Source organism: Chamaea fasciata, unplaced genomic scaffold (assembly GCF_029207755.1).
Source record: "Chamaea fasciata isolate MVZ Bird 193981 ecotype frontalis unplaced genomic scaffold, bChaFas1.0.hap1 SCAF_25, whole genome shotgun sequence".
NCBI lineage: Eukaryota > Metazoa > Chordata > Aves > Passeriformes > Sylviidae > Chamaea > Chamaea fasciata.
The window spans coordinates 1,592,511-1,616,963 of record NW_027094110.1 but is presented as its reverse complement, the minus strand read 5'-3'; the positions used below and the strand labels follow the sequence as shown (position 1 = coordinate 1,616,963).

At 50.1% G+C, this 24,453-nt stretch overlaps 1 protein-coding gene across 3 annotated transcripts in view; it reads left to right on the top strand.

Moving 5' to 3' along the window:
- The window catches only part of SRGAP2 (SLIT-ROBO Rho GTPase activating protein 2), a 96,094-nt gene that overhangs the window by 23,693 nt on the left and 47,948 nt on the right, over window positions 1-24,453 (top strand). For all 3 annotated transcript variants that reach the window (XM_066204021.1, XM_066204020.1, XM_066204022.1), the window contains exons 3-4: window positions 9,284-9,476; window positions 17,593-17,755. In XM_066204021.1, the coding sequence (XP_066060118.1) occupies window positions 9,284-9,476; window positions 17,593-17,755 (356 nt within the window). The remainder of the gene's footprint in view (window positions 1-9,283; window positions 9,477-17,592; window positions 17,756-24,453) is intronic.

Genomic DNA, 24,453 nt, shown 5'->3' with positions numbered 1-24,453 from the left:
GTTTTTTCCTGAAGAAATAATTAGGGCTGTGGAGGATTTAATCTGTGTGTGGATGCTGCGTTCTCACCTCTGGAGGTGTCTGCGAGTGCAGCGCTGGAACGTGGCGCTCTGGGGATGCGCAGGGAGCTCAGGCTGGGATTCCTGGAGTGAACTGAGGCCCTGAGAGCATCTGGGAAAGGCCAGGAATAGTGATCACCTGACACCTTCCTGAGGAATAATTCGCTTCAGTTCAGGGCTTGTTTGGCCGTTCCAATAAATCCCCCACAGCATCTGACACGGCGCAGCTCAAACCCTCGGAGGGGAAACTTCGGGAGGCGAAAGGAGCCCTTGTTCCTCTTCTGTTTTAATCGGCAGCAGCAGAGGAAATCTTAACGCTCAGGAGGAAGACGTGTGTGAGGTTTGGGGATGGAGTTGTGGCTACTAAACAGCTACTACACTGTGGAGCAGAGGGAGGGACGGGGAGGTGAGGGGCTGCAGACAGAAACTCTCTCTGAAATAAGCCAGGAAACCACGGCAGAAAGTGCTGGAAGCAGGAGAAATGTGCCGGAATTGTTTTTAAAATAGGAAAGGATTGGGTTGTTTTTGGGGTTTTGTTTGTTTTTTTTTTCTCTTAACCCTAAAATCCACCTTTCTGCAGCAGAGATTTGGGGAGGAAGAAAAGGACAAGCAAATATTCCTGGGCTGTTTCACAAATGGTTTTGGCACCCATCGCTCCGGGGCTGTGTTTTGGGGAGAGGGAAGGTCCTGAGCACCCTGTGGGGGGAAGAACCTTGTCCTGGACCCATCCGAACCCCCTTGACACTGCAGGTGGATCCGGGGGTGTCCCCAGATGGATCCGGGGGTGTCCCCAGATGGATCCGGGGGTGTCCCCTGGGACGTCCCCCAGCAGAGCGGCTGGAGCTGCGCGGGGTCAGCAGCGTCTTCAACTCAGCTTTTTGTCTCCCGGACCTGTTCTGCTGCCTCTTCCTGCTGGATTTATTCTAGAATAAACAGATATTTCTGTTTGAGGGCCTCTCCTCGTGCAAAGGAACCCGAGGTGCTTTGTGAGCTCGGCAGCACCACATTCTTCATTCAAATCTGCTCCTGCTCCGAAGGGAAGAGCCCTGGCTGCCTCCTGCCCTCGCTCCCCACACCCAGGCGGCTCCTGGCTTGCAGATGAATTATTACCACGGCTCCTGCAGGGTGTTCCTGTGCATTTCCCACACTTTTGGGGCGATAGGATTCCTCCTTGCACTCTGGTGCTCCGTGGGGAAGGCCCAGCATGGATCACTGCTCAGGAACCTTCCCCCAAATGGATCAATTTTTATTATTCCTTCATGACTTTTTGGGTTTGTTTTTTTTTTTTGGTGGCGTTGAAGGTGTTCTAGAGTGGTGTCAGTGGGGTTGGGGTGGTCCAGGGGCTGCTGGAGGAGCAGGAGTTAAGTTTCCCTTCCTTGTGGTGTGATCCTTGTGCAACAGCCGCTGGGAATCCCCACTCCTGCCCTCCCTCCCAGAGAGGATCCACAAACATTCTGCATTTTCACATTTTAGTCATAACCAGCCTTGGTTCTGTGAGAAATCAGGAGGAATTTGATGGAAAATGTGTCCGGCACGTGCTCAGCTTCACTCCTTGCTGGGTTCACTCCCCGTTGTTGTGAATAACTGGGAGCACATCTCCAGCTCCTCGCGCTGATAACACCTTTTTGTTTTTGGTTTTAATTCTGTAATTAACACGGCAGGGTTTGAGGGAAGAGTCTTTTCTTTCTTGGGTGAGCAGTAGGGGAGTGTGCTGGAAAATCTTTGAGTTTGGTGCTTCGGGGAGATTTAGTTTGCCCTGGGCCAGAAGAAAAAATGGAACTAAAGCAGGAAAAAAAGCCCCTTTATATTAAAAATGTTCACCAAATTCTTTGGCTGTCTATGCAGTGTTGGCTTTGTCACCCTGCAGGAGAGGAAGCCATTGAAATAATTATGAAAAAGTTCTTTGGAGAACATATTATTCCAGGTTGTTTAGTGGGCCCAAAGCAATTCCTGCCTCCCGGGGCCACACAACACTCGGGGTGTTCATTACAAAGAGTTTTTTTAGTTCAAATTATTCCCTGAATCTTGAAAATACGAACTGGGGGATGCATGTGTGTGTGTGTTGTCTTTGATTTCAATAATAGCCCACGTGTCAAAATTACTTCTAAATTGTTTATTCTGTCATTCCATGCTGCAAAACAGTGATAAAATGTAGTTTTACTACTTGCCCCTGGTGTTTTTTCCAGCATTCAGAAAGTGGGAAGGCATAAGCAAAGCTTTGCCTGAGGTTTTTTTTTTTAATTATTATTTTATTTTGGCTTGGTGTCAGTTGGGGGAAAACCTTTAACTGAGTGCAGACAATCCTAAAATAGCCCTGAAACTTCCTGGAGAGGAGGAGCTGCAAAGCTCCTGCTGTTTGCACGTGGGGTTATTTGAAATGTATTGATAAACTTTTATTTCTTTTGAGTAAACAGTCGTCGAAGCTAAAAATAGATTCTTATTACCTGATGTACTCAAACGTGTTCCCCTTATCAGGCTTGTTTTGAGGAGTTGCTCACGTTCTGCTGTTGGAATTAGGGCCACGAATCCCCGCCCAGGGGAATTTAATCTGGCCTCTGGTTTTAAACATCCTCCCCAAAAGTCAACAGCATGGGCTGTGTTCTGATAATAGCGAAAGAGACCTTCGTTAGACAGAAGAAAAACCCATTTAAATATTTAATTAGGACACTGGATGGATTAAATACCTTGGCAACTTTGTCAGCGTGGTTAATTGCAGAATTTCGAGCGTCAGCTGGAAAGCTTTGCGGCTTGACATCGCTTTGCAGTCTGGGGATATCAGATGAGCGGTGTGTTTGGGTTTGTTTCCTTGGTGTGGGTGTGGAGAGCCAATGTCCAGGCGGGCTGTGGCCACTGGGATTGTGGAAGGTTATAGATTCTCCAGGTGCTGGAGGCAGCACCCAGGGCTGCCGCAGCGGCTGCCACGCTCCTGCCGGTGGCTCTCGTTTGGTGCCTGGAAAATCTGGGAGCCCCAGGTAATTAGTGATGCACATAAATTAGGGTGTAGGTGAGGAAATAAAAGCTGAATATCCTCAGTTCTTCCCTGAGACCGAGACCAGCCCTAATTTTTGCTTTTAAGCACGTCTGGCGTCCTCTCCTTTCGCTTCATTAATGCAAATCTCCCAGCGCTCGTCTTGCACCTCAAAACAATTTCATCAATCTCTGTTGGAAAGAATTTCAGCTCCCAACACCTCCAGCTCTGTTTATATATTTATAACTACAAAGGGATTCTTGTCAGTTTGTGTTCCCCGTTGCTGTTCTTTCTCAAATGGAATAGCTGGCTGCAGAAAGAATTATTTACCTTTTTCCAGTGGCTGCGAACCTGAATCTCCCTCCTGGCTCTGGTCTCAAACAAAAGGCTGCATTTCCTCCTCTTATATCATTTTCACTTCAAAGCCGAGCTTTTAGATTACCAGGGAGATTTTTAAGGCTGTGATGATCAACAGCTTTTGGCTGGTGACACAGCGTGCTCCCTGGAATTCTGTTAATATATAAAGGCTTTTCTAAGTCATTAAACCTCCCAGCCACGTTGGGGTTGCTGGGCTGGGCCGGTCATTAGTCACGGCCCTGTTTGTAATCATGTACCAATAAAAATAGTCAGAAGTACCAAGTCCTTCACTCTTGGAGCACTGCCTCTCGTAAGTGATGGCAGGAGAAACGGGAATAATTTAGTGATGTGGTAAGAACATGTCAAAATATGTGATTCAGCACATTCTCTGAAAGTTAACTTGTATATTTAAACAGTTATTGCTTTCACTCAGGAGCCGTAGTGTTGGATTGTTTTAACTTTTGCAAACTGAATGGAGCGTTGGCTTTAAACTCAGCGGTAGTCTTTAATTTGACTTCCATGGAGTCTCCGAGGGGGATGCCAGGACATCTCATCCTGACGTTCAGCACCCGGGCGTGTGTGGCAGCTTCCAGGAGAACAGGGCTTGGAAAAGGATGAGGCACAAGATCTGAAATCACTGCTCCAGCTTTGTCTGAAGGGGAGATTTAATTCCTTCTGGCTTTCCTTTTGCCTTCCCTGTGCTGCGGGGAGCCTGAAAGATAAGCTTGTGTTAGGCTGGGTGTGCAGTTCAGCGTGGTTCCTTCTTAGTCAGGGCTTAACTGAGCCATGCTGGCTGCCACCTTCCCATTCCTGCCTGGATCCTGCTGTCCCTGGGCTGTGCCTTGGTGTTGGCAGAGCCAGGGGATGGGGACAGCTGTGGGACCACCAGGCACAGCTGGGTTTGGAGCCAGGCTCTCCCCGGTGCAGCAGCTCCGTGTGGGTGAGAGCTTTGCCGTTTCATCTTGGGCGGGAGCCGGGGCTTGGTGGTTGTGTTTTGCTGCCATCCCACTCCTTTCCCAAGCTTTGTCACCTTTTCCTGCAGCGTGGCACTGGGGCTGGGGCGGGGACTCCTTGGGAAAGGCACGGCGGGGATGCAGGAGATGGGGGAGAGATACTGAGCAGCAGCAGCAGCTGGGGCTGCTCGTGCCTCCTCCTCGTGCCCTGTGCTGGCATCCAGCTAGAGCAATTCCAGCTTATCCCTGGGAAGAGCTGAAACCCTTCCTAGGCAGGGACATGATCCTGCTTGGTGCAGGAACATGGCTCAGAGTCCATGAAGGAGGGCTCCAGGCTCTGAGGTCGCCCTTTCTCAGGTCACTGTGTGACCTGTGGGAGAATGAACAAGCTGGTGCAGGAGATTTGGTTCCATGTCCCAACTTTATGGGATGCTTAAGCCTAAAAAAATCAAGTTTGGGAAATTGTTTTTCTGAAGGTGGGCGTTGGGTGCTGTACCCAGAGCAAGGTGCAGTCCCAGTCATTGTGGATGTCCCCCTGCTCTGGGTGGAACTGTTTGATGAAAACGCAAATCCTTGCCAGGAGCTCTGCAGAAGTCTGCTGTGTTTGGTGCAGTTTGAGGATGCTGAGGATCATGGAATGCTTTGGGATGGACGGGACCTTAAAGCTCATCTCACTCCACCCCCTGCCATGTGCAAGGGCACCTCCCAGGTTGCTCCAAGCTCCATCCAGCCTGGCCTTCAGCACTTCCAGGGATGGGGAATGGAAAATGGGACTAAAATACAGAAGGCAGAAGATCCTTCCTTCCCCTCTGAATTCATTGTAAACTGGACCTACGCCCTGCGTGCTACATGGAACGTTGAAAGGGTGGTTGCAGAGTGGGTAAAAGTCAAGTCGGGCAGATGTCCAGGATTATGCAATGGTCTGTCCCTCGGTGACCCAGGTGTCTTTATGCTCCGGTGATGGAAACGAGTAAACCATTTGTTTGAGGTGGATGGAAAACTTCCTGTGGCCACCGAGGATGTTTGCGTTATGTAGCTGTCAGCCACGTGAGCTCGAAATACAATAGACAGAATTCGGCAATACAGGGCAAGGCTTGCCAGAAGAATACCTGGTGTTTAATCCTAATTTTGCCGCCGGCATCTTGACCATGAATTCCACGTGTGTTTATTCACCTTCAGGCCCTTGAAGCGCTGGCCGGACCTTCAGGAGGTTGTTCCTTGTCCCCGGCCACCGCAGTGGGTGGGATCGCCAAGCTCTGAAGGAAAGGAGGGGGAGAAAGGCTTTTTTTGGTGTTTAAAGCGGCTGTTAACCTAACAACCTGTGCAAATTAAGAGACGTAGGAGCCGTGGATTCAGGACTGGAGTGGTTGTTGTGACTGGAGACATGAAAAGGTCCCGTGTAATTCGGTGACCCTCGGGTTAGAGCACGCACGGCCCCGACTCCGCCGGGGGATGTGCCCGAAAAAAAAAAATACCTTCTGCTTGTGTAAGCAGTGGGAAAACAAGCAGACACTTTATACTCTGGAAAGCGCAGTAAGCCTCAGGAAATTCCTGCATTCTTGATTTTATTTTGCGGCAGAGGGCTGCGGGGCGTGTGTTTGAAAGATGAGCAAGGTTGCCTCGCTCCGGCCCAGCGCCGCGGCCTTGATAAGCCGGGGCCGTGAATGGCTCATTGTTCCCCGCGGGAGCCCGATCAGCTGTCGCTGCTCCCCTCCGAAACACTGCCTTTATTTATAAAGAAAAAGTGCTGATATCGCGTTTCGCGCCGAAGGAGAAGTTGGCGGTTCTCGGCGCTCTTCGGTGAGAGAGCTGCGCGTGAAGTGTCCCGCCTCGAGAGCCAAGGGCTCGGGCTGCCTTGTGATTTTCTGGTTAAAACACTCGTGCTCTGCTGATCTTCTCGTCTTTGGGAGCTGCTGGGTTTTTGGAAGGGGTCCTTTGCGGTTCTAGTTTTGCTCCAGAAGGTGGTTTTCCATTTGAGAACGCCAGTTGTGGTGGGTTGTTGCCCTCATGAGACGTCCATCAGTTGAGGCACCGAGGAGCACGGGTGGTCATACCATGACCTGCCTGAATCTGGTATTTGCCATCCCTACCCCACTCTTCTCCTCTAACAAGGTGTCTGAGAGGGTTGCTGACTTCCAAGAAATCGCGGATGAGCATTCCCTAAGTGCACAGATAAAAACATCACAGGCCAAATCTGCTGCGTTTGAACCCCGACTCTCTTTCTGAGTGTACTTAGCAGAAAACGCCAGAGCTGCTCAGGGATTTTCTTTGTGGGATCCCTTTCCGTGAGTCCTCAACTTAGTAAAATTAGCGTCTTTTGTCCAGTAGCTTCTGAAGAGGTCACAGAGTTGTTTCTGTGTTGGGAACATCCCTTTTGGTGAGGAGTGGGTGGAGGAGAAAACGCAAAGGGAGGAAGAGCTTTCTGATGCTCCTTGTGTTGAAGGATGTTCCTTTTTGGATGTCAGACCTGCAGGTGAGCGTCAGGGTTAAGGAGCAGGAGAACTGAGTGGTTGCAGCAAGGAAACGCCACCTTCCTGGCAGTTTTGGTGCTGTTATCACCTCCTTTGCTTTAAAAAGTCCTAATGGCAAAGCCTCGGGTGGGGTGGGGGTGTCTGGTTTGCGTTTCCCTGGTTAAACCTGTCACTGGTGCAGAGCCTTGCAAATCCTTGGGTGGGTTTGTGGCTGGGGCTGGAGCCGAGCGCGCGCAGCACATGTGGAGCATCAGCAGCAAAGTTTTACGTAAGTGCTGGCAGGTCTGATGTGTGTGAGCAGCCCAGCCCTCCCCGTGGCCCTGCCAGTCCTGAAACACCAGCTGGGATGGGGCAGACAGCAGAGGCAGCTCAAAAGGCAAAGGCGTCTCCAGAGCTGGGGGTGAACGCAGCCTGCAGATTTCACCTGGTGCGGCTCGTGCTTCCCTGCCCATCCATGGCTGGGTTCCTCTTGGGTTTGTCACCCTCAGAGGGTGCAGAGCCCTTCCTGGGGTGACCCCACGCTCTTCCCACCTGAGCTGGGGCATCCCTGAGCCCGGGGAAATGGCAGAGCTGGAGTGGTTTTGGTTGGAGACGCGCACAGGCAGCTCAGGTTGATGCATTTGCCTGTTGCTGTGTTTCCTGATGAAGAAACACAGCTTTTCTGGTTTTTAAGATTCTCTGCTGGGGAGAAAAAAATAAACCTGACCAGCTTTGCCTCCACATCACAGTGTTGACTCCTCCCTTTCAACAACCTTGCTGGCTGTATTTCCTCCTTGCAGCAAAAGCCCCTGGGCACCACGAGGCTGAGAAGTTTGGAACAACCAAATTCGGTGCTAATCAAGGTCATCTTCAAGCTTGAAAAACCCCACATTTGTGCAAGGTTTTTTTTTTGTATTTTCTTTTTCTTTTTGGCAAGGCTGCCCGGGAGCCGTGTTTCCATACATGTGGTTTGGGTTTTGGAGTCCCTAAAATAAAGATGCGGGGTTTTGTTCACGGCAAATCCCGGATTCCTTCAAACCGTTCCCGCAGATGTGAGCACGATCCGAGGCAACTGATCCCGGGAGTGCCTGGCAGGAATGAAACCATGGAGGTCCAGATGTTGGGGTTTTTGTTTTGTTTTTTTTTTTTTTTTCCCTGGGCAAAGGGACAAACTCACAGATGAGCCAAGCTGCTCTCCGTGATTTTCCGTATTTCAGGAATCAGCGGCGAAGTCGCCGATTTCTGAAAAAAAAAAATTTGGATTTGGGAAATGCTCCCTTGTGGTGATGGAGCTGTGGGCGCCTGCAGTCGCACTGTGGAGGTGTGAGGAAAGCTGTGAAACCTGAAATTTTATTGCTGGTTCTGGGTTCAGCCTGGAACAACACATCTTGGAAAACCTTTGGAGGGAGGGAGCAGCGCTCGCAGTCAGGCCGTGGCAAATCTCTGCAGTTTCACTGCTCAAAGACCTTTAGATGAAAGGGCATATTTTATTGATTTCATGTTGAGTTTATTGCCTGTGTAAAAGCCAAATAGCCTTTGCTGGCTGCACCACTGAATATTTCTGCATTTCTAAGCTGGGACTGACACACTTCTGCTGTGTTTTCATGCCCTGTTTGACCGTGAGTGAGTCATTTTACTATTCTGTCCCTTAAATTCGGGATCAATGGGATAAGGAGAACACGCGGCTAACGGGAGACGCTTTCGTGTTTGTAAAATGCCGGAAAACTGTTTGTAAAATATTGTGTTAACCTGGAGACATTCGTAATAATTATGCTGTGGTTATTATGGATATAAATTGATAATTAATTATAATCGTAACACCTATGTCTGTGGGCTTTATGGGGGCCTTAGATGGAGGAATGTTACTTGCAGATATTTTAAAAGGAAAAGGAGCCTTCCTGGAGATGATTTCCTAATGGGAAGTGCTCTGGTGTTGGCTCTCCAGAGGGGTTTCTTCATCTCTTTCATGGCTTGGTTTATAATGAGCTGCACAGCTGGAGACTCAAGAACAAACTGAATAATCTGAATTTGGTGCCTTTAGGGAGTGCCCCAGAATGTGCAGCGTCTTGTTTCTGCATCAGGAGTAGTTTGCAGAGGAATTTGATAGAAATTCCCTGAAGTGGTTTGCCGAGCTGACGTGGGGGGATTGCGGCGTTCAGACCCTTTTTCCAGGCTGAGGTTCAGTACATTTTTAGGCAGTGACCACTCGTTCCCGCGTGCCAAAAAATGCACTTGACACTTGTAAAGTGATGCACTTTTCAGCAGCGGAGCTTTGCTGTGCACCAGGCTGCAGGGTTTGGGATGGATTTCCTGCCACTGCCGTGTCCGAGATGCAGCCCCAGTCATTTTGTGCCTGCAGACGGAGTTAATCACCGCAAGGCAAGCCTGGCTGACACTAACGAGGGAACATATTTTTTTTAACGATGTTTTGCTGGAGAATTGATGGTGTTTGCTGTGATGGGACTGTGTTTAATCTGCAGTGCTTTTGTTTGTTGCAGAGATCCGTGCCCAGTTGGTAGAGCAGCTGAAATGCCTTGACCAGCAGTGCGAGCTTCGGGTCCAGTTACTGCAGGACTTGCAGGATTTCTTCCGCAAGAAGGCAGAGATTGAGATGGATTACTCCAGGAATTTGGAGAAGTTGGCTGAGAGATTCCTGGCTAAAACTAGGAGCACCAAAGACCAGCAATTCAAGTAGAGTATTTGCCTTTTGTTTCTGCCCCTTTCTTTTCCCCCCTCCGCTGTAGAATTGATTGCAAGGATAGGAATGGAAAAGAGAGTTGTTAGAGTGGATGTAGGCACCAGCGCTGCTCTGGATTCCAGAGCCAAACGTTCCCCAGCTTTGTGTTGGACACAGAAGCCATTCCCTGTTTCTGGGTGCTCATTCATGTCAGTAATTCCTGGTAGGGCACGTGTTGTTAAGAAGGACTGGGATGTAAGGACTGGAATGGGCAAAAGGAGTCATCTTCTTGGGAAGGGTGGGCAAAGCTGTGTGCCAGATCTGATGGACAAAGCCAGGATTTCCTTCAGTGTCAATGGCTTTGGTTTTCTGAAGGGAAGCTGTTCCCAATCTGTTCCCTGCTGTCGGTTCTCCGGTTTTGGGTTCCCACACACGCTCTGTGTGGGAGTTGTGTTGCAGCTCTGCTACTATCACTTCAAACAGCAGGGAAATAAGGCCAGTAGCACTTCCAGAGAGAGCTGTGCCATGTGGGTGGGGGAATCCCTGGATACCGAGCTGGTGGGACTCAATTAAAACCTAAACACGTCCTCACTGACAATCTCCCGACTCTCCTGCTTGGAGCATCCTTTACAAGTGGGTCTGGCCGTGCTGCTGGCCTTGTTGCTGGCTGTTGGTTCTTCCCCACTTCTCTGAGTTGGGATGAGTGGTGCAGATGGAACTCGGATCCACATCCTGCTGATTCCTCTGAGGTGCTTTTCCCAGGAGAAGGGGCTGCAGGAGGGTGGAGTGTGAGGAAGAGGCTGCGTGGCACGGCCACGTGAACCCAACACAGCGCTCCAGTGCTCCCCATCCATCTGGGCAGTGCTCAGCCTTGTTGGGTTGTGTTGTCAGGGCAGCAGCTGGGGAAAACACGGAGCAGGAACAGCAGCAGCAGCCTTGGGATCTGAATCATTTCTGCTGTGGACATTTTGGGCTGAGAGGATCCATCTGGGGCTGCCCCCGCCCAGAGCGCAGCGTCGCTTTTCGCATCGTTTGGGTCGGGACGTTCTCCCTGTGTTTGTGTTGTGTTTGTTGCTGTGTTTGGAGGGACGTGGGGACGCAGCAGCAGCTTCCCGTTTCCAGCAGCAGCTCTCTGTGTGGAAGCCATTAAGGAGGCACCATTTTAAGTTTCCTGTCTGCGCAGCTTTGATGTCGCTCACTTCAGTTCTCATCGAGAGCACACGTTGTGCTGTGTTCTCAGGAAAGCCTGAGCTGAGCTGTTTGACAGACCGGGGAAGAGTTGTTCTGCATATCCATGGACCTGTCAGAGTCTGAAGGATTTTATTCTTTTCCTTTCGAGTGAAAGTGTTGTTACAACTATGAACTCTGCGCGTCCTGCAGGTGCCTTTAAGGTGGCACTAAAGAGATGATGTCTCGAATTACAATCTTCCTCTGCAGTGTGATGGGTGTTTTCAGTTAATTTTGTTGTTATTTCTGGTGAAAATTGAGGTGATTTTCTTTCTGTTACATGATACGAAACAACCCATCAGAAACACTTTTGTGTTCAGCTTGAGGAGGTTGCATAGAACTTACCTTCTGCTTGGGGATTTAGAATGAATTTCTAAAGTGGAATTTTTGACCGGAGCTGAACAGAATCCTGCAGGATTTGCAGGGAGAGGGCTGGTGCTGCTCAGGCTCCTAATTTTGCTTCAGCAGCAGATTGCTCCTGCCAGAAAAGCACCTTGCTCTTGGAATGTGGCATCCCTGCAAGCTCTGAGTCCTAAACACACAAATCAATTTGGTCAAGAGTTGGAAGAGGGGAAAAATAACCCAAAATCTGAGGCTGCTGGGTGTGTGGCACAGGTCAGGCTGGCCGTGCAGCACTCGTTTGGTCATTTCTGTGCCAGTCAGAAGAGTGCCAGAATGCCACAGGGATCCTTAGGGAAGCAATTCCTGTCGTAACCAGCAGCGCTGCTCTGTCTGAATCACAGTATCGTGGCTGGCATCTCTTGTGGAGCTGCTGGAATCCATCAAAGGCCAGCCATCAGCTCCCTGCTCCTCGGGATTACACGTCTGGGAGAGGAGCTCTGTAATTGCCTGACCCTATAAATACCCCATAATAGGCTGCTCTCCCCAGAAGCTGGTAATTATGTCGGAAGGTACCGTATCATTCCCCGCCTGCTCCCCGTGGCACAGCCCCGTTTTTAGATCTCCTGACACACGGGAATCTGTCAGGCGGCCACCCTGTAATTTGCATGTTGCATTCCTGCTCTGCAGCTATTGTGGAATTGCTGCTCCCACTGTGCTGCTTTAAGGGAATCATCTCCGGGCCGGGAGGGTTGGGGCTGAGCCCTGGAAGTGGAGTGTGTGGGTTCCTCCAAGCTGACCCAGGAATTGGAGTGTGTGGGTTCCTCCATGCTGATCCAGGAATTGGAGTGTGTGGGTTCCTCCAAGCTGACCCTGGAATTGGAGTGTGTGGGTTCCTCCATACTGACCCCAGGAGTTGGAGTGTGTGGGTTCCTCCAAGCTGACCCAGGAACTGGAGTGTGTGGGTTCCTACAAGCTGACCCCAGGAATTGGAGTGTGTGGGTTCCTCCAGGCTGACCCCAGGAATTGGAGTGTGTGGGTTCCTCCACGCTGACCCCAGGAATTGGAGTGTGTGGGTTCCTCCACGCTGACCCCAGGAACTGGAGTGTGTGGGTTCCTCCAGGCTGACCCCAGGAGTTGGAGTGTGTGGGTTCCTCCAAGCTGACCCCAGGAATTGGAGTGTGTGGGTTCCTCCAAGCTGACCCCAGGAATTGGAGTGTGTGGGTTCCTCCAAGCTGACCCAGGAATTGGAGTGTGTGGGTTCCTCCAAGCTGACCCAGGAGTTGGAGTGTGTGGGTTCCTCCACGCTGGGAGGGAAGAGCAGTGTGGGAGGTGCAGGCTGCTCTGGGCTTCTCAAAGCCTGCTGAGGTTTGTTTTTCTCAGATGTGGCTGTCCCAGAGTTGATCAGGTGGCCACGTTTGCCTTGAATCACGGGATGGTTTGAGTTGGAAGGGACCTTAAAGCTCATCCAGGACACCTTCCACCATCCCAGGCTGCTCCAAACCCAGCCTTGGACACTTCCCAGGGGTAAGGCAGCCAGAGCTTCTCTGGGAATTCTGTGCCAGTTTCTCCCGGGAAAGAATTTCCTCCCAGTATCCCTTCTCAACGTGCCCTGGGTCAATTGGAAGCCATTCCTCTTGTCCAGTCCCTTGTAAGTCATCCCTCTCCATCTTTCATCAGCCTCTTCAGGCACAGTCAGCTCACCCCAAAGCTTCCACAAACCCAGTTCTCTCAGCCTTTCCTTGCAGGAGAATTTCCCACATGGGTTTTGAGCTCTGGGCTGAGAGGGTGCCGTGCGCTGCTCGGTTTGAAGCTCCACTGCAGCATCCTAAAGTGGTTTACAGGGGTAGGTGTGTGTTGTCCTCCTCTGATGTGTCTGAGGGAGGGGAGCAGGTTGATTTAGCCAGGGTGACACAGGAGCTGATGGCAGCTGGATACAGCCCAGGTTTTACTTGCTTTAAGCTGCTCTGCCATGGCTCTTAGACCTCACCGTGCCTTTTTAAAAAATATTTGGTTTTTTTTTTTTAATTAGGCTGTTAAAGGAATAGTCCCACCCAATATTTGGTGTAAATATTACATGTATTCCTCAGCATCTGGTGATAGCCTTTCAAAGCCCAGGTTCTGTAGCTGTGGTTGTTCCAGGAGATTGTTTGTCCCGGGTTTAGTGCCTGAGGTGTAGATCAGAGCATCCGTCTCACAGGTGGCTCTTGGCTCTGGGATCCCTGCAGGGCTGGGGGTGACTTCCAGCCCCCCAAAAAAAGGCTCTGTCCCGCTGCACTCAGGCCCTGGGACCTCCAACCCCAGCCTTCAGTTCTCCTATTTCATGTGATTTTCGTCCTGGAGGCATTTGCCTATTCAAAATCATCAGTCAACAATAGGAAAACCATGGCGAATCTTGAGTGATTGCTTTTGAGGGAGAAAATGGAAAAAGAAAAAAAGGGAGAGGGAAAAAAAAAAAAAAAAAGAAGACAAGACAAGGCTATTTTAAGGCCACGTTTTAAATCAAGATAATCTTTGGAAGCAGGATCCTGAGTAGCAATTGTCAGCTGGAGAGCTGAATGTCCAGGATATCCCAGCATGAAATTCAGATGGCTTTCTGGCAGCCTTCGCCTTCAAGTGGAAGATGCAGAATAAGTCTGGCAACCTCCGGGCTGAGCACTTGTAAACAACAGATGTTCATAACTGGGATCTTTTGGAAGAGAAGGGCAGGGAGCAGCATGGATGTCCATGCTTGTAATTCTCCAGATTTGCAGTTAACGCCGAGCTGTGTCGGGGAAAATCAGATGTGGGTTTGAATGAGCAGCTTGCAGAGAAGTTCAGCTTTAATTTTCCTGAGAGTAAAACGATTCCTGTGAAGCAGGGATGATACAGGCTGTGAGGGAGGAATTTGCAGAAGCATTTGAGCCACGTGGGCTCCACTTACATTATTATTAATAAGAATAATAATACACGCTGTATAGGCTATTTTCGTGGGGGTTTTTTTTTGCTGAAACCAAGTCCTGCACATTTTATTCTGAGCCAAATAACCCCGTTTGGAAGATTTTTGTAAGTATTAAACATTCACTGATTCAGTGACCTCTGTGAGTGCAGAGAGCCAGGGGTGCACGGCCAGCAGAGATGGATGTAAAACCTCGGGGAGGATTTTTGGGCTGGGTTTCATCATCTCAGTGAGGCTGTTGCTGTGATTGTGGCCTCTCTTGCCAGAGCAAACTGCAGAGGACAAAATTCAGAGAGGGCTGCAAGAGCATTTAGAGGAACAATTAAATCTCTGCTCTCACGCTTGGCCCGGCTCCAGCTCTGAGGGTTTGCACAGTTGTCTGTCCTGGGATGCACCAGCTTTGGAAAAGCCTGTTGGACACTTCTGGGGGAAATCTGAATATTCTGGGGAGAGCAGGAGGTGGAACAGGAGACTTCAGGTGTTGTTTTCAACGCCTCATCCACAGCGGGGACGGTCAGGGAAGTTTGGTGGTGCCATGGACAGTCCCTTGGAGAAGGACCCTTCGTCAGGGCAGGACAAGGAGTGATGATGGGTTCAGACTGAGAGGGGAATTTAGGTGAATTGGGAAGGAATTCCTCCCTGTGAGGGTGGGCAGGGCCTGGCACAGGGTGCCCAGAGGAGCTGTGGCTGCCCCTGGATCCCTGGAAATCCAAGATGAACAGGGCCTTTCTCTTCAGCAGTATTTTCATTCTCATCTCATTCATTCCTTCATCTTGTGCTCCTTGTGGAAACACAGGCCTCCTATTCCTGGTTTGTGGATGTGGTTTTAGATTTTTTTTTTATTTTAATCTATTATTTATTTTGTTATTGGTGATTTTTTTCTAAATTTGATTCTGTTTTGTAAGATGACTTTCCTCCATTTCCTTGCCCTGCCCAGCTCAGTGTCGCCGGCGTCTGTCGCTCTCCCCTGCTTGCCTTGAAGCAGATCAATCTTCGGATTGCCTGCAAGTCCCTTGTATGAACGAGTGATTTAATTAAGATACTTGAGACTCAATCTTCCCTTATGATCTTTCTGAGGCCCAGCTGAAACCTTTGAAGTGGAAGTTGCGCAGGACCCGATCGAGATAACACCCGAGGAAACCGCAGGGCTGCATCGTTTGTGGTTCCCTAAAAAATCTGTGCGCAGCTTCCTCTTCCTGCTGCCAGCCAGCCCCCGTGGCTGTGATCCCGCTGTCATTTAGGCTAACCTAAAGAAACATCCACGCTCGCTATCACCACACCGTCTTTACAGCAGGAGAAGCAGCGCTTGAAATAAACCTGGATCTTGGCATCTTCTTCCTCCTCCTTCTGCTCGCGGGGGAAGCTTGGGTCCAAAAGTTGTTGGCAGTGTGGAGGCACCAGCACTCTGGGGAAAGTTCACATGCACATCCTGAAGTTTTTTGGGTCGATCTCATCAGTTTTAGCTCTCCAGGGTGAGATTCTGTCACTCTGCAGGACGTGTGGGGATGGAGCTCGGGCCCCACTGATGCTTCCCTTCCCTTTCCCATCCCTCCCCTGTGGTGACATGGAACTGGGAGCAGAGGGTGCCTTTGCCAGCTCCTTTGAGGGCTGGGATGGTTAATGGGAATCACAGTTTGCTCTCTGCCATCTGCTTGTGATGAGCATTGAAGAGGTTCTGGTGCAGAGCTCCTGCTCCCTGTTGGGAAAACTGCGCCCGTGTCCCACCCCAGGAGAAGCTGCAGTTCCAGAGGTGCTGTAAAAGTTAATGTGTGTGGAGGTCTAAAGGATGCTTGGGAGCTTTGAAGCAACCCTTTCCTTTTCTGTTTCGTTTCTGCCTCGAATGTCTGCTTTTTGCTGGGGAAATCGTCACTAGCAAATGGAGAAGGAGAGGTTTTTCCTCCCTTCCTTGCCGTGAGAACGCCGGATCTGTACGAGTCCAGCAAGGCGCTGAAGGGGTTATGGAAAACCAAGAGTCAGCAAGAAATTAAAGGGATTTCAGATGAGAATCTGGCTGTGTGTGGCTCGAGCATCGCGAAGGTGACGATCCTGGGGGCGTGTGGGCTTTGGGGTGACTTTTCTCCTGCAGGCGTGCCTTTCATCATGTGTGACCACACGGAGCGTGTCGGCACCCCGCGTGGCGCCGGCAGACACCAGTGACTTCCCTCACCAGCCTTCCCTGGTGTTTATTCCTGCTGCTCCTGCCCTGGAATAGCCAGGGCTGCTGTGGCCAGCACAGCTGGGATGTGGCCAGTTAACTCCTGCAGCTCTCCTGCTCGCCGTTCCCTAAGGAATCAGGGCGCTCCTGCTCCTTCCGAGGGGTTCTTGGAGCTGGAATCCTGGGGGCTCCCAGCTCCTCCAGGCTGCCAGGAGTAAGAATTTGGCCTCTTGAGGGGTTTTGAGGCAGGATTTTGGTCAGCTGGTGGAGAGTCTGAGGATTTTTGTTTTTCCTGCAAAAGTTTCAGTCCCAAACTCTTCGTGGTAACGGGGTAATTTTCACTTGTAGCTCTGCCAGCTTTAGAGGGCAGAGATGGAGTCAGTGGGTGAAGCAGTCCAGATCACAAGCTGCACTCAGTCCTGAGCTTTCCTATTTTTTTTTTCCTAAGAAAAGAAAAAAAAAAAAATTCAAGATCAGCTGTTCTGAAACTCTTTATCTAAAATTATCCGTATTGCAGCACAAATCCAAGTGCTGGTGTCATGAGAAGGGTAATGAAACTCTGCCCTGGCTCAGCTTTCCCATTTTCCCAGTTTCTTGCAGCAGAGATTGCTGTCCTTTCAAGTGCAGAATATTCCCTTTCTGATGGAAATTAAACTGCATTTCTTTTAGGAGGAAAGAAATCCGACAGAGTCTTGTACAATAACCAGGGCTTTGCACCACGGGTTTTATTCTTTTCTAGATAAATATTATTGTGCTGTAAATGAATGGTAAACAGAGCTGAAGAGGAATAAATGATGTTGTTAAGGCTCCTGGATCTGCTGCTGGAGCTCCCTGTGAGACCCCAGCTTTCATCTGGGGTGAAATTCCGGCCCCGAGAGACAACTTATTCCTTCCAATAAATGCAATGCTGACCCAAGTAATGCGAGGTTCCTCTCCTCTCCCCTGCTGCCCTTTGTGCTGCTCATTTGCTGGCCGCTTCAGCTGGAAGAAGGCGGGGAGAGTTCAAAGATGAGAAAAGCAAGTTTCTTTGAGGAGTGCTGCTCTCTGTGGCTGGGGACAGAGAGAGGAGCCTTCCCAGAATGGAGACACACGGCATTGTGTTTCCTGTGCAGACGCTGCTGGCCTCACTGGGTGCTCGGGATCTTTTTTTGTTGTGGTTGAGACCCAAATTCTTGAGACAGGACTGTGAAACCTCCTGTCAGACGCTGGAGCCATCGCCCTCCCTCCCTCCCTCCCTCGGGCTCTGATTTATGCACAAAATCCTGGATTCAAAGGGAAAAAATGAAAGCCTTGCACTTGGCACGCTGCAGCTGGCACTTGCAGGATCTGTTTGTCGGGGGGACAAAAAGCCCATGGGAATGTAGGGGAATGGAGCCGAGGGTGTATTTTCTGTATCTCCCTCTGCCCCTCAGCATCCCACAGCTGCGTCCCCAGCCCCAGAACGGTGTCTGAATCCTTTGTGTCCTTGCAGGAAGGATCAGAACGTGCTGTCGCCAGTGAACTGCTGGAACCTGCTGCTGAACCAGGTGAAGAGGGAGAGCAGGGACCACACCACCCTCAGTGACATTTATCTCAACAACATCATCCCGCGCTTCGTGCAGGTCAGCGAGGACTCGGGACGCCTCTTCAAGAAGGTAACGGAGAGCTCCAGCACGGAACTTCACCCTGGTTCTTCTGAAACACCATCCCAGCCTTTACCTGTGCTGGATCCATTTACTGGGGGATTTTTTTTCCTCTTTGGGCTTGACTTGTCTTCACCTTTTTCAGGCATTTTTTCCTCCAGTGTGGCCAGTTGAGGTTTGTTGGTCTAAATTGAGGCTGTGGTTTTTTTCTCCTCTTAGCCTGCCCCACAGTTTTGAATGGATGTTGAGAATTTAAAGAAATTTTAAACCTTCCAGTTCTTCGACTCTGAACGTTAGGCGAGAACAACTCTTTAAAGACAGGATTTTATCTGCCGGGGAGAAATTGCTGCTCAAAGAAAAATTAGGGAGAATTCCTGCTATGCTGGATGATAAAAGGATGTATTGTCCTTATCTGGGAAAAGGAGAGAACACAGCCGAGCTCTCCTTTGTTTGCCTTGTCCCCTTGATTTCCACCTGGGAAGGAAGGTGGGACAGTGTGGGAGGGTTTTCCTGTTAGGGATCTGTTCTTGCAGTTAGAGAAACACGATCTGGAGGCTTCGAAATCGTTGTTGAAGGCTGATGCCTGGTCCCTGTAGAGACCTGCTGGTGGCTGCAACATCTGCTGCTTCACCTGGTGCAGTCATTGCAGGTCTTCGCTGTGAGAAGCCATTTATGATTTCTCTGTCCCCTCTCCCACCCCCTGCAACCTGTCCCGAGCTTGGGGAGTTATCTCTGCTCTTGCAAGGCCTGGAGAAGGGAGGGGCTGTCCAGATGTTTCTTATTTTCTGTCTGATGCTTCAAGTGTGAAAAAACCGTGTGAAAAGCAGTTTGTTTAGGCTGTTGGAAAGCGAACAGTGCTCGAGGTTGTGAAGTTTCATGTCAAGATGCACCTGAAGGAGCAGCATCCTGGTGTGTGTTACCTGCGGAGCAGGGTGCCTGTGCCCCGTCCCAGCAGGGTCCTGTGGGTGCGATTTCTCCGGGAGAACAAAATCTGCGCTCTTCCCTCTCTCCTGCCTGTTTCTTGAGGGTTTTGGTGGAGGATGAAAAATACATTCCACTTTTACATTCTGTTTCTCTTGCACTTCTGCTTTTTTCCTACGTCATTGCCCGAGCGGAGGAAGAATCTTCTCCTTTTCAAGCAACGTCACGCTGAGGCCCTTTCTGACCTTTTAAAACTTTCTGGTAATTACATTATGGTTGATTAGATACTTACACGGGATTATTGAGTGGCAGTTACTCTTCAATTCCTCTAATCCCTCCAAAGGAGGAGTAATCTCCCTGTTGAATTTCAACGAGGGCTGTGCTGGAGCAAGGTGGCCCAGAAAATGCCTTGGCAAAGCATGACTTGGAAATTGATATCATCCCACTTTGGCTGGGAATGGCAGCTTCACCTTCAGCCCCTGACAAAGCAGCACAAACCCCGTGTTTATATTTCATTTTGAGCGGCAGGGCTAGAATAAAAAAACCCAAATAAATAACCGATCAACAGCAAAATGCCATCTCCGGTTCGCTTCTCCCAGGCCGAGGGCAAACTCCACTGTTAATTTGTGCAAACAAAAAGGCACTTGTTGCTAAATCCCAACTATTTGTTTGGCTGTTGGCCAGGAATACCAGCTTGGCTGAAGGCCAAATCAGGTGTTTGATTACAGCTCCACTTGTGCCGGGTGGTTAAAACCAAAAATTGCATCCTCTGTTATCTGGGAGCAGCTGATAAACGGAGAAATTTGGCTGACGTGGCCCCTACTTGTGCTCTTTCACTTGAGTCTCTTCCCTTCCTGAGCTGCAAGGAGCGGCTGGAATCAGTACCAAAGGTACTGCAGGCTAGAAAACAGATGAGGGCTGTGATGGAAATACTACAAATCAGCTTTGCAGTGCTTGGATTTAAAGAAATGTATAAATTATAAACCCTCCCTCGGTGGCACGTGTGTAAAATATCCCCGGAGCAGCACGGAAGATGTCAGAGGATCTCTGAACTTCAAGCAGATTTTTTTTCCCCACCTTTTTTTTTGTTTTTTACCTTTCCCGGGGTTAAAAGCAGGGGCAAGCTGCTGGCAAACAAAAGCCAGGCTGCCTTGCTGCAGGTGTTGATGGGGAATCTCCCAGCTTCAATCTGGGAAGCGTTTGGGTTGCCGTGAGATGTGGAGAGGACGGTGACGCAGAGATCCTCACCCGCTGAGGGCGGCCCAAAGCTGATCCTGAGGCATAAAATCCTTTCCTTGGGCCGTTCCTCTCCAGTGAAAACACTCAGATCAGTGCTTTGTGTCACGCCGGGATGCAGGAGCAGGTGAGGTGGGGGGACAGGCAGGGAAATAAAAAAGGAAGGAGGTGCTTGAGGTCCCTTTTGTCACTGAGCCCTTGAGCTGCTGCATCTCTGAGCGTGTGGAGAGCTTTTCAAAGGCCGGAGTGCAGCTGTGATCGGGGCTGCCCGGCGTGATAAGGGCTGTGCTGGGAGGGAAAGGTGCTTGCAGTGGTGCCTTGAGTTTCTGCTTTTTCCGATTCTGTGCTGCCTAAGGGTGCGGAGCGGAGCCTCCAACTGAGTGTCACTCAGCTCTCTGCACAGAGCAGGGACACTGAACAAATCCTTTTCCCGTCGGACACCGAGGACAGCTTTCAGACCCAAAAGCACAAACAAGGGTGGGCTGAAGGGAGGAAACAAGAAGGATGATACCTCACAACCTGGAGCTGTAGCTGGACAGTTAAACCCCAATATGCGAATGGACCAAAACTTATAAAAGTGTGAGACCTGGTGACCAGGGGTCCATTTTGGGCCCATTTTGGGCCCATTTTGTGCCCATTTTGTGCCCATTTTGGGCCCATTTTGGGTCCACCTTGGTTGTAGCCCTGGCCAGGCTCTTGTCCTGCCCAAGGTGTGTCCTTAAAAGCATTTTAATAAATCTCTACTTTATTCTCTTAGCTCTGTGCCGTCTCTGTTCCAGCTCAGCCTTCCCGAGGCATCAGGTGAGGCTTGATCTCTTTTCCCCAGGCAGCACTGACAGGAGGAGAGGACACAGCCTCGAGCTGCACCAGTTTCGGTTGGAAATCAAGAAATTTAGGTTGGATGTTAAGAAAAAGGGTTTTACGGAAAGGGCGATGAAATTCTGCCTTGGTTTTCCTAACTGAGGGGGGTGAGGGAATTGTCCTGGTAACAAATCGTTCCACCCTGGGGAGGAGGTGATGTTTGCTTGTTTGGGCAGAGTTAATGGTTTAGGGCTGGCTTTGGTGCGGGGTTGGAGTTGCCCGCCCTGGTGCCACCAGCGTTGCTATTCCAGTCACCTCTCCCTCTCCTGGAAAATCATCCTGCTTTGATGTCTGCTCCCTTTCATTCCTTCATCTCCCTTTGATTTCTGCTGCTTGTCCTCCTTCAGCACGGCCCCTTGACTTAATTATTTCTACATTGCTGCATCTATATATTTATATTTATATCTATATCCGTGTTTATACCTATATTTATATTTATATATGTATTTTCACCCCCCCAATTTTTTTCTATTTGAGCTGATTCCTGCTTTGATTTCCCCTTTTCCCTCTATCCCCCTGTCACCCTCTGTGTTTCGTGTGACCCTTCATTTCTCTGCATGGAACAACCTCCCTGTTCCTCGCATGGTTATCAGCTTTTCTTGCCTCCAGACGTATCTTTTGAGTGGGATCCCTTGGGATTATTTATATGTGTAGGGACCTTTGAGCAGCAGTCTCTTTAATTTGGTCTCTTTAATCACTCTTCCCGTGTTGTCTCTTTGAAATTTCCCTAGAAGCAGCCTGATAATCGTGTTCAAATTGAAGGGGAAAAAAAAAAAAAAAAAAAGAAAATTACCTTTTTTCTAATCTTTTTTTAAAAGACTGTGGAAGGCTCACTTCGGGCAGTGTCTGAACGAACTGCTTCTTTTTAGTTTGACACATTTTTTACGTAAGGAAATTGGGAAGTGACTGGAAATGTAAATGGGCAGAAAGGCAGATTTATTCTGTGAGCAGAGGGGCCTCAGGACAGGCTGCTCCTCTGAGCTGAGCCAGGTACCAGCTCAGCATCTGCCTGCCCTGCTGGGCTTTAAACACATTTTCTGCTCTGGTTTTAGCTGGGAGGTTCCCTGGGCTGCTGGAGCAGGAACCTTTCCCTGTGAACCCACTTAATTGAGGATATTTATGGGGGAGAAAACCCCGTTTGGCATCAAGAAAACCAACCTGAGGATTTGAAATTCTCCCGTTTAACGCCTTGGATGGTGGGGGGAAACCCCCAGTTTATCTCCTGGTACACTGCGGGGTGTTTGCTGTCAGATGGAAAATCCACGATGAGCTGGTTAAAAGCCTTGCAGTAATCAAGGAGGAGGAATTATTAATTCTCCGAAGGGGTCTGTCGTGACCTACTTTACAGCTGCGCTGCGTCTCCTGCTGCTCTGGTACCAGAAAATGACAAATCTGAGAGCACCCCGCAGGTGGAAAAGCCCCACCCCGTGACAGAAATGTCGTGGTTGAAGTGCTGGCCATTTGTACAAAGGTTTGTCCGTCGCGGTGTGAATTTGTGAATGTGCAGATGCCGGGAGTGAAAGTCTCAGGGAAGGGCAGAGTTGGTCCCTCTGTGCTGAATCCCTGCTCCCCTCCTGGCGTCCTCACCCTCACTCCACCGTGATTCAAAAACCATGGGAATATCCAATGTTCATTCTCCACTTTGGCATGTTTAGTTGTTGCTTTTAAAAGATGCAGAGACCTGATTTTGTTCCAGAATCAGCAGATCTGGGCTCCAGCTCCAGCTGTCACCCTCTGACCACAACTTGAGGCAGCAAATTAGATAAAAATCTCTTTACCTTGGTGTGTTACACATTCACCCTCCCGTGGCTTGAGCCCTTGCTGGCTGTTGGTGGGTTTGTGGGGAAAGCACCTCAGGAGCTCCGGGGAATTCTGGTTTTGAAGCCATCCCATCTTTCTGACAGGACCTTGCTGGGGCTGGAGATCCAGGGCAGAAAATGCTGACGGCATTCCTGAGCTCTCCTCTTTATTATTCCCCCCCCCCTCAAATATTTGGGAGCTGAAGTCGTTAATGTTGGGTGGAATGCGGAACAGCCCCGCAGTAGAATCCCAAAAACATCTTGATTAAATTAGAGGGGAGGTGGAGGGGAGGAGGGCTGGAACAAAGAGGCCGTTGAGGAGCTGGCACGGCCCGTGCTGGGAATTTATGTTCCAGCCAGGGGTGGCAGAACCTCCAGCCCTGCACATGGTGCAGATACACCCTGGAGTAACAAAGGAGTAGTGTGTGTGTGCTCACAGCAGCCTCCTGGGCTGGGCAGAACGTGCAGCCCCAGCCTGGCATTGCTGCCGCATCCTGCTCCGACTGCCCTGCTGCTGCTGCCTCCCTGGTTTGCAGAGGAAGAAGAGGTCTCTTCATCACCTCTGGTTTGTAGAGGAGGGGAAGGTCTGTTCATCACCTCCCAGGGTTATAGAGGAAGAGGAGGTTTCTTCATCACCTCCCTGGTTTGCAGGGGAAGGGAAATCTTCCTCCTCCTCCTCATCCAGAGGAGGACAACAAGGCTGGTGATGAGTTTGGAACACGATCCCTGGCTTTGGAGCACAGACCCTCTGAGGAACGGCTGGGGGTTGTTCGGCCTGGAGAAAAGGGGACTCAGAGGTGACCTCACCACTCCCCACAACTCCCTGAAGGGTGGTTTTAGCCAGGTGGGGTCGGTCTCTTTCTCCAGGCAGCACTGACAGAACAGGAGGACACAGCCTCAGGCTGCGCCAAGGGAAACACGGGCTGGACATCAGGAAAAAGTTCTTTACAGAAAGGTGATAAAGCGCTGGAATGAGCTGCCCGGGGAGGTGCTGCAGTCACCATCCCTGGGTGTGTTTAAGGAGAGCCTGGATGTGGCACTGGTGCCAGGGTTTAGCTGAGGTTGGGGTTGGGATGGACTCGATGATCCTGGAGGTCTCTTCAGCCTGGTTGTGGTTCTGTGGACGGTCTGTTGGTGACCTGTCCCTGCCCGGGTGAGCAGCTGCCCCGCTCCTGCCCCCTCAGCTGTGCTGGGAGCTCCTGTCCCAGGGGTGCTCCTCCACCCAGAGCATCTCCCACATCTGCAGGAGAAGGGTTTAACCTGATCAGATAAGGACACACGCTTTGTGGGGACACCCCCACCCCACACACACACCCAGCTCATTAGTGGAGCCAGTTAATTGAGATTTTGTTGCACAAGCCCTTCCTCACGTTAAGGGAGGGACAGATAGACGTGGTGGCAGGTGCAGCCAGGAGTAGATCACAGTAAAGCTGATGAGAATATCTCCTATTTATTGCCTTGTTGACAAAATGAATCATTCTGCCTTTGCAAAACACACGGAATAATAGAGAAAATACAGAACAATACAGGATTGGCTGCTGCAATGGCAGTTGACACCGAGACATCCCCAACTGCCAGGACTGTTGTTGTCTCTCCTTGGCAGGGATTTTATTCCTAATTCCGTGGCACTTTCTGGCATGAGGCTGGAATCTCTCGTGCCTCCACGGCGGTGGGATCAGCAGCCTTTGATCTGCACTTTGAATTCCGTGGGAATTCAGGGAAATTCTCTTTGTGCATCGCCTCCACCTCCCTCCGCTGCACCCAAGCAACAACTTTTTCCTGACGTCCAACCCGTTTTCCTCTGCCTTTCCCAAGCAAACCCTTCTGCTTCCTCCAATGTATTTTCATTTATCAGGGTCAGCCAGCTCAGCTTTTTTTTTTTTTTTTTTCTCC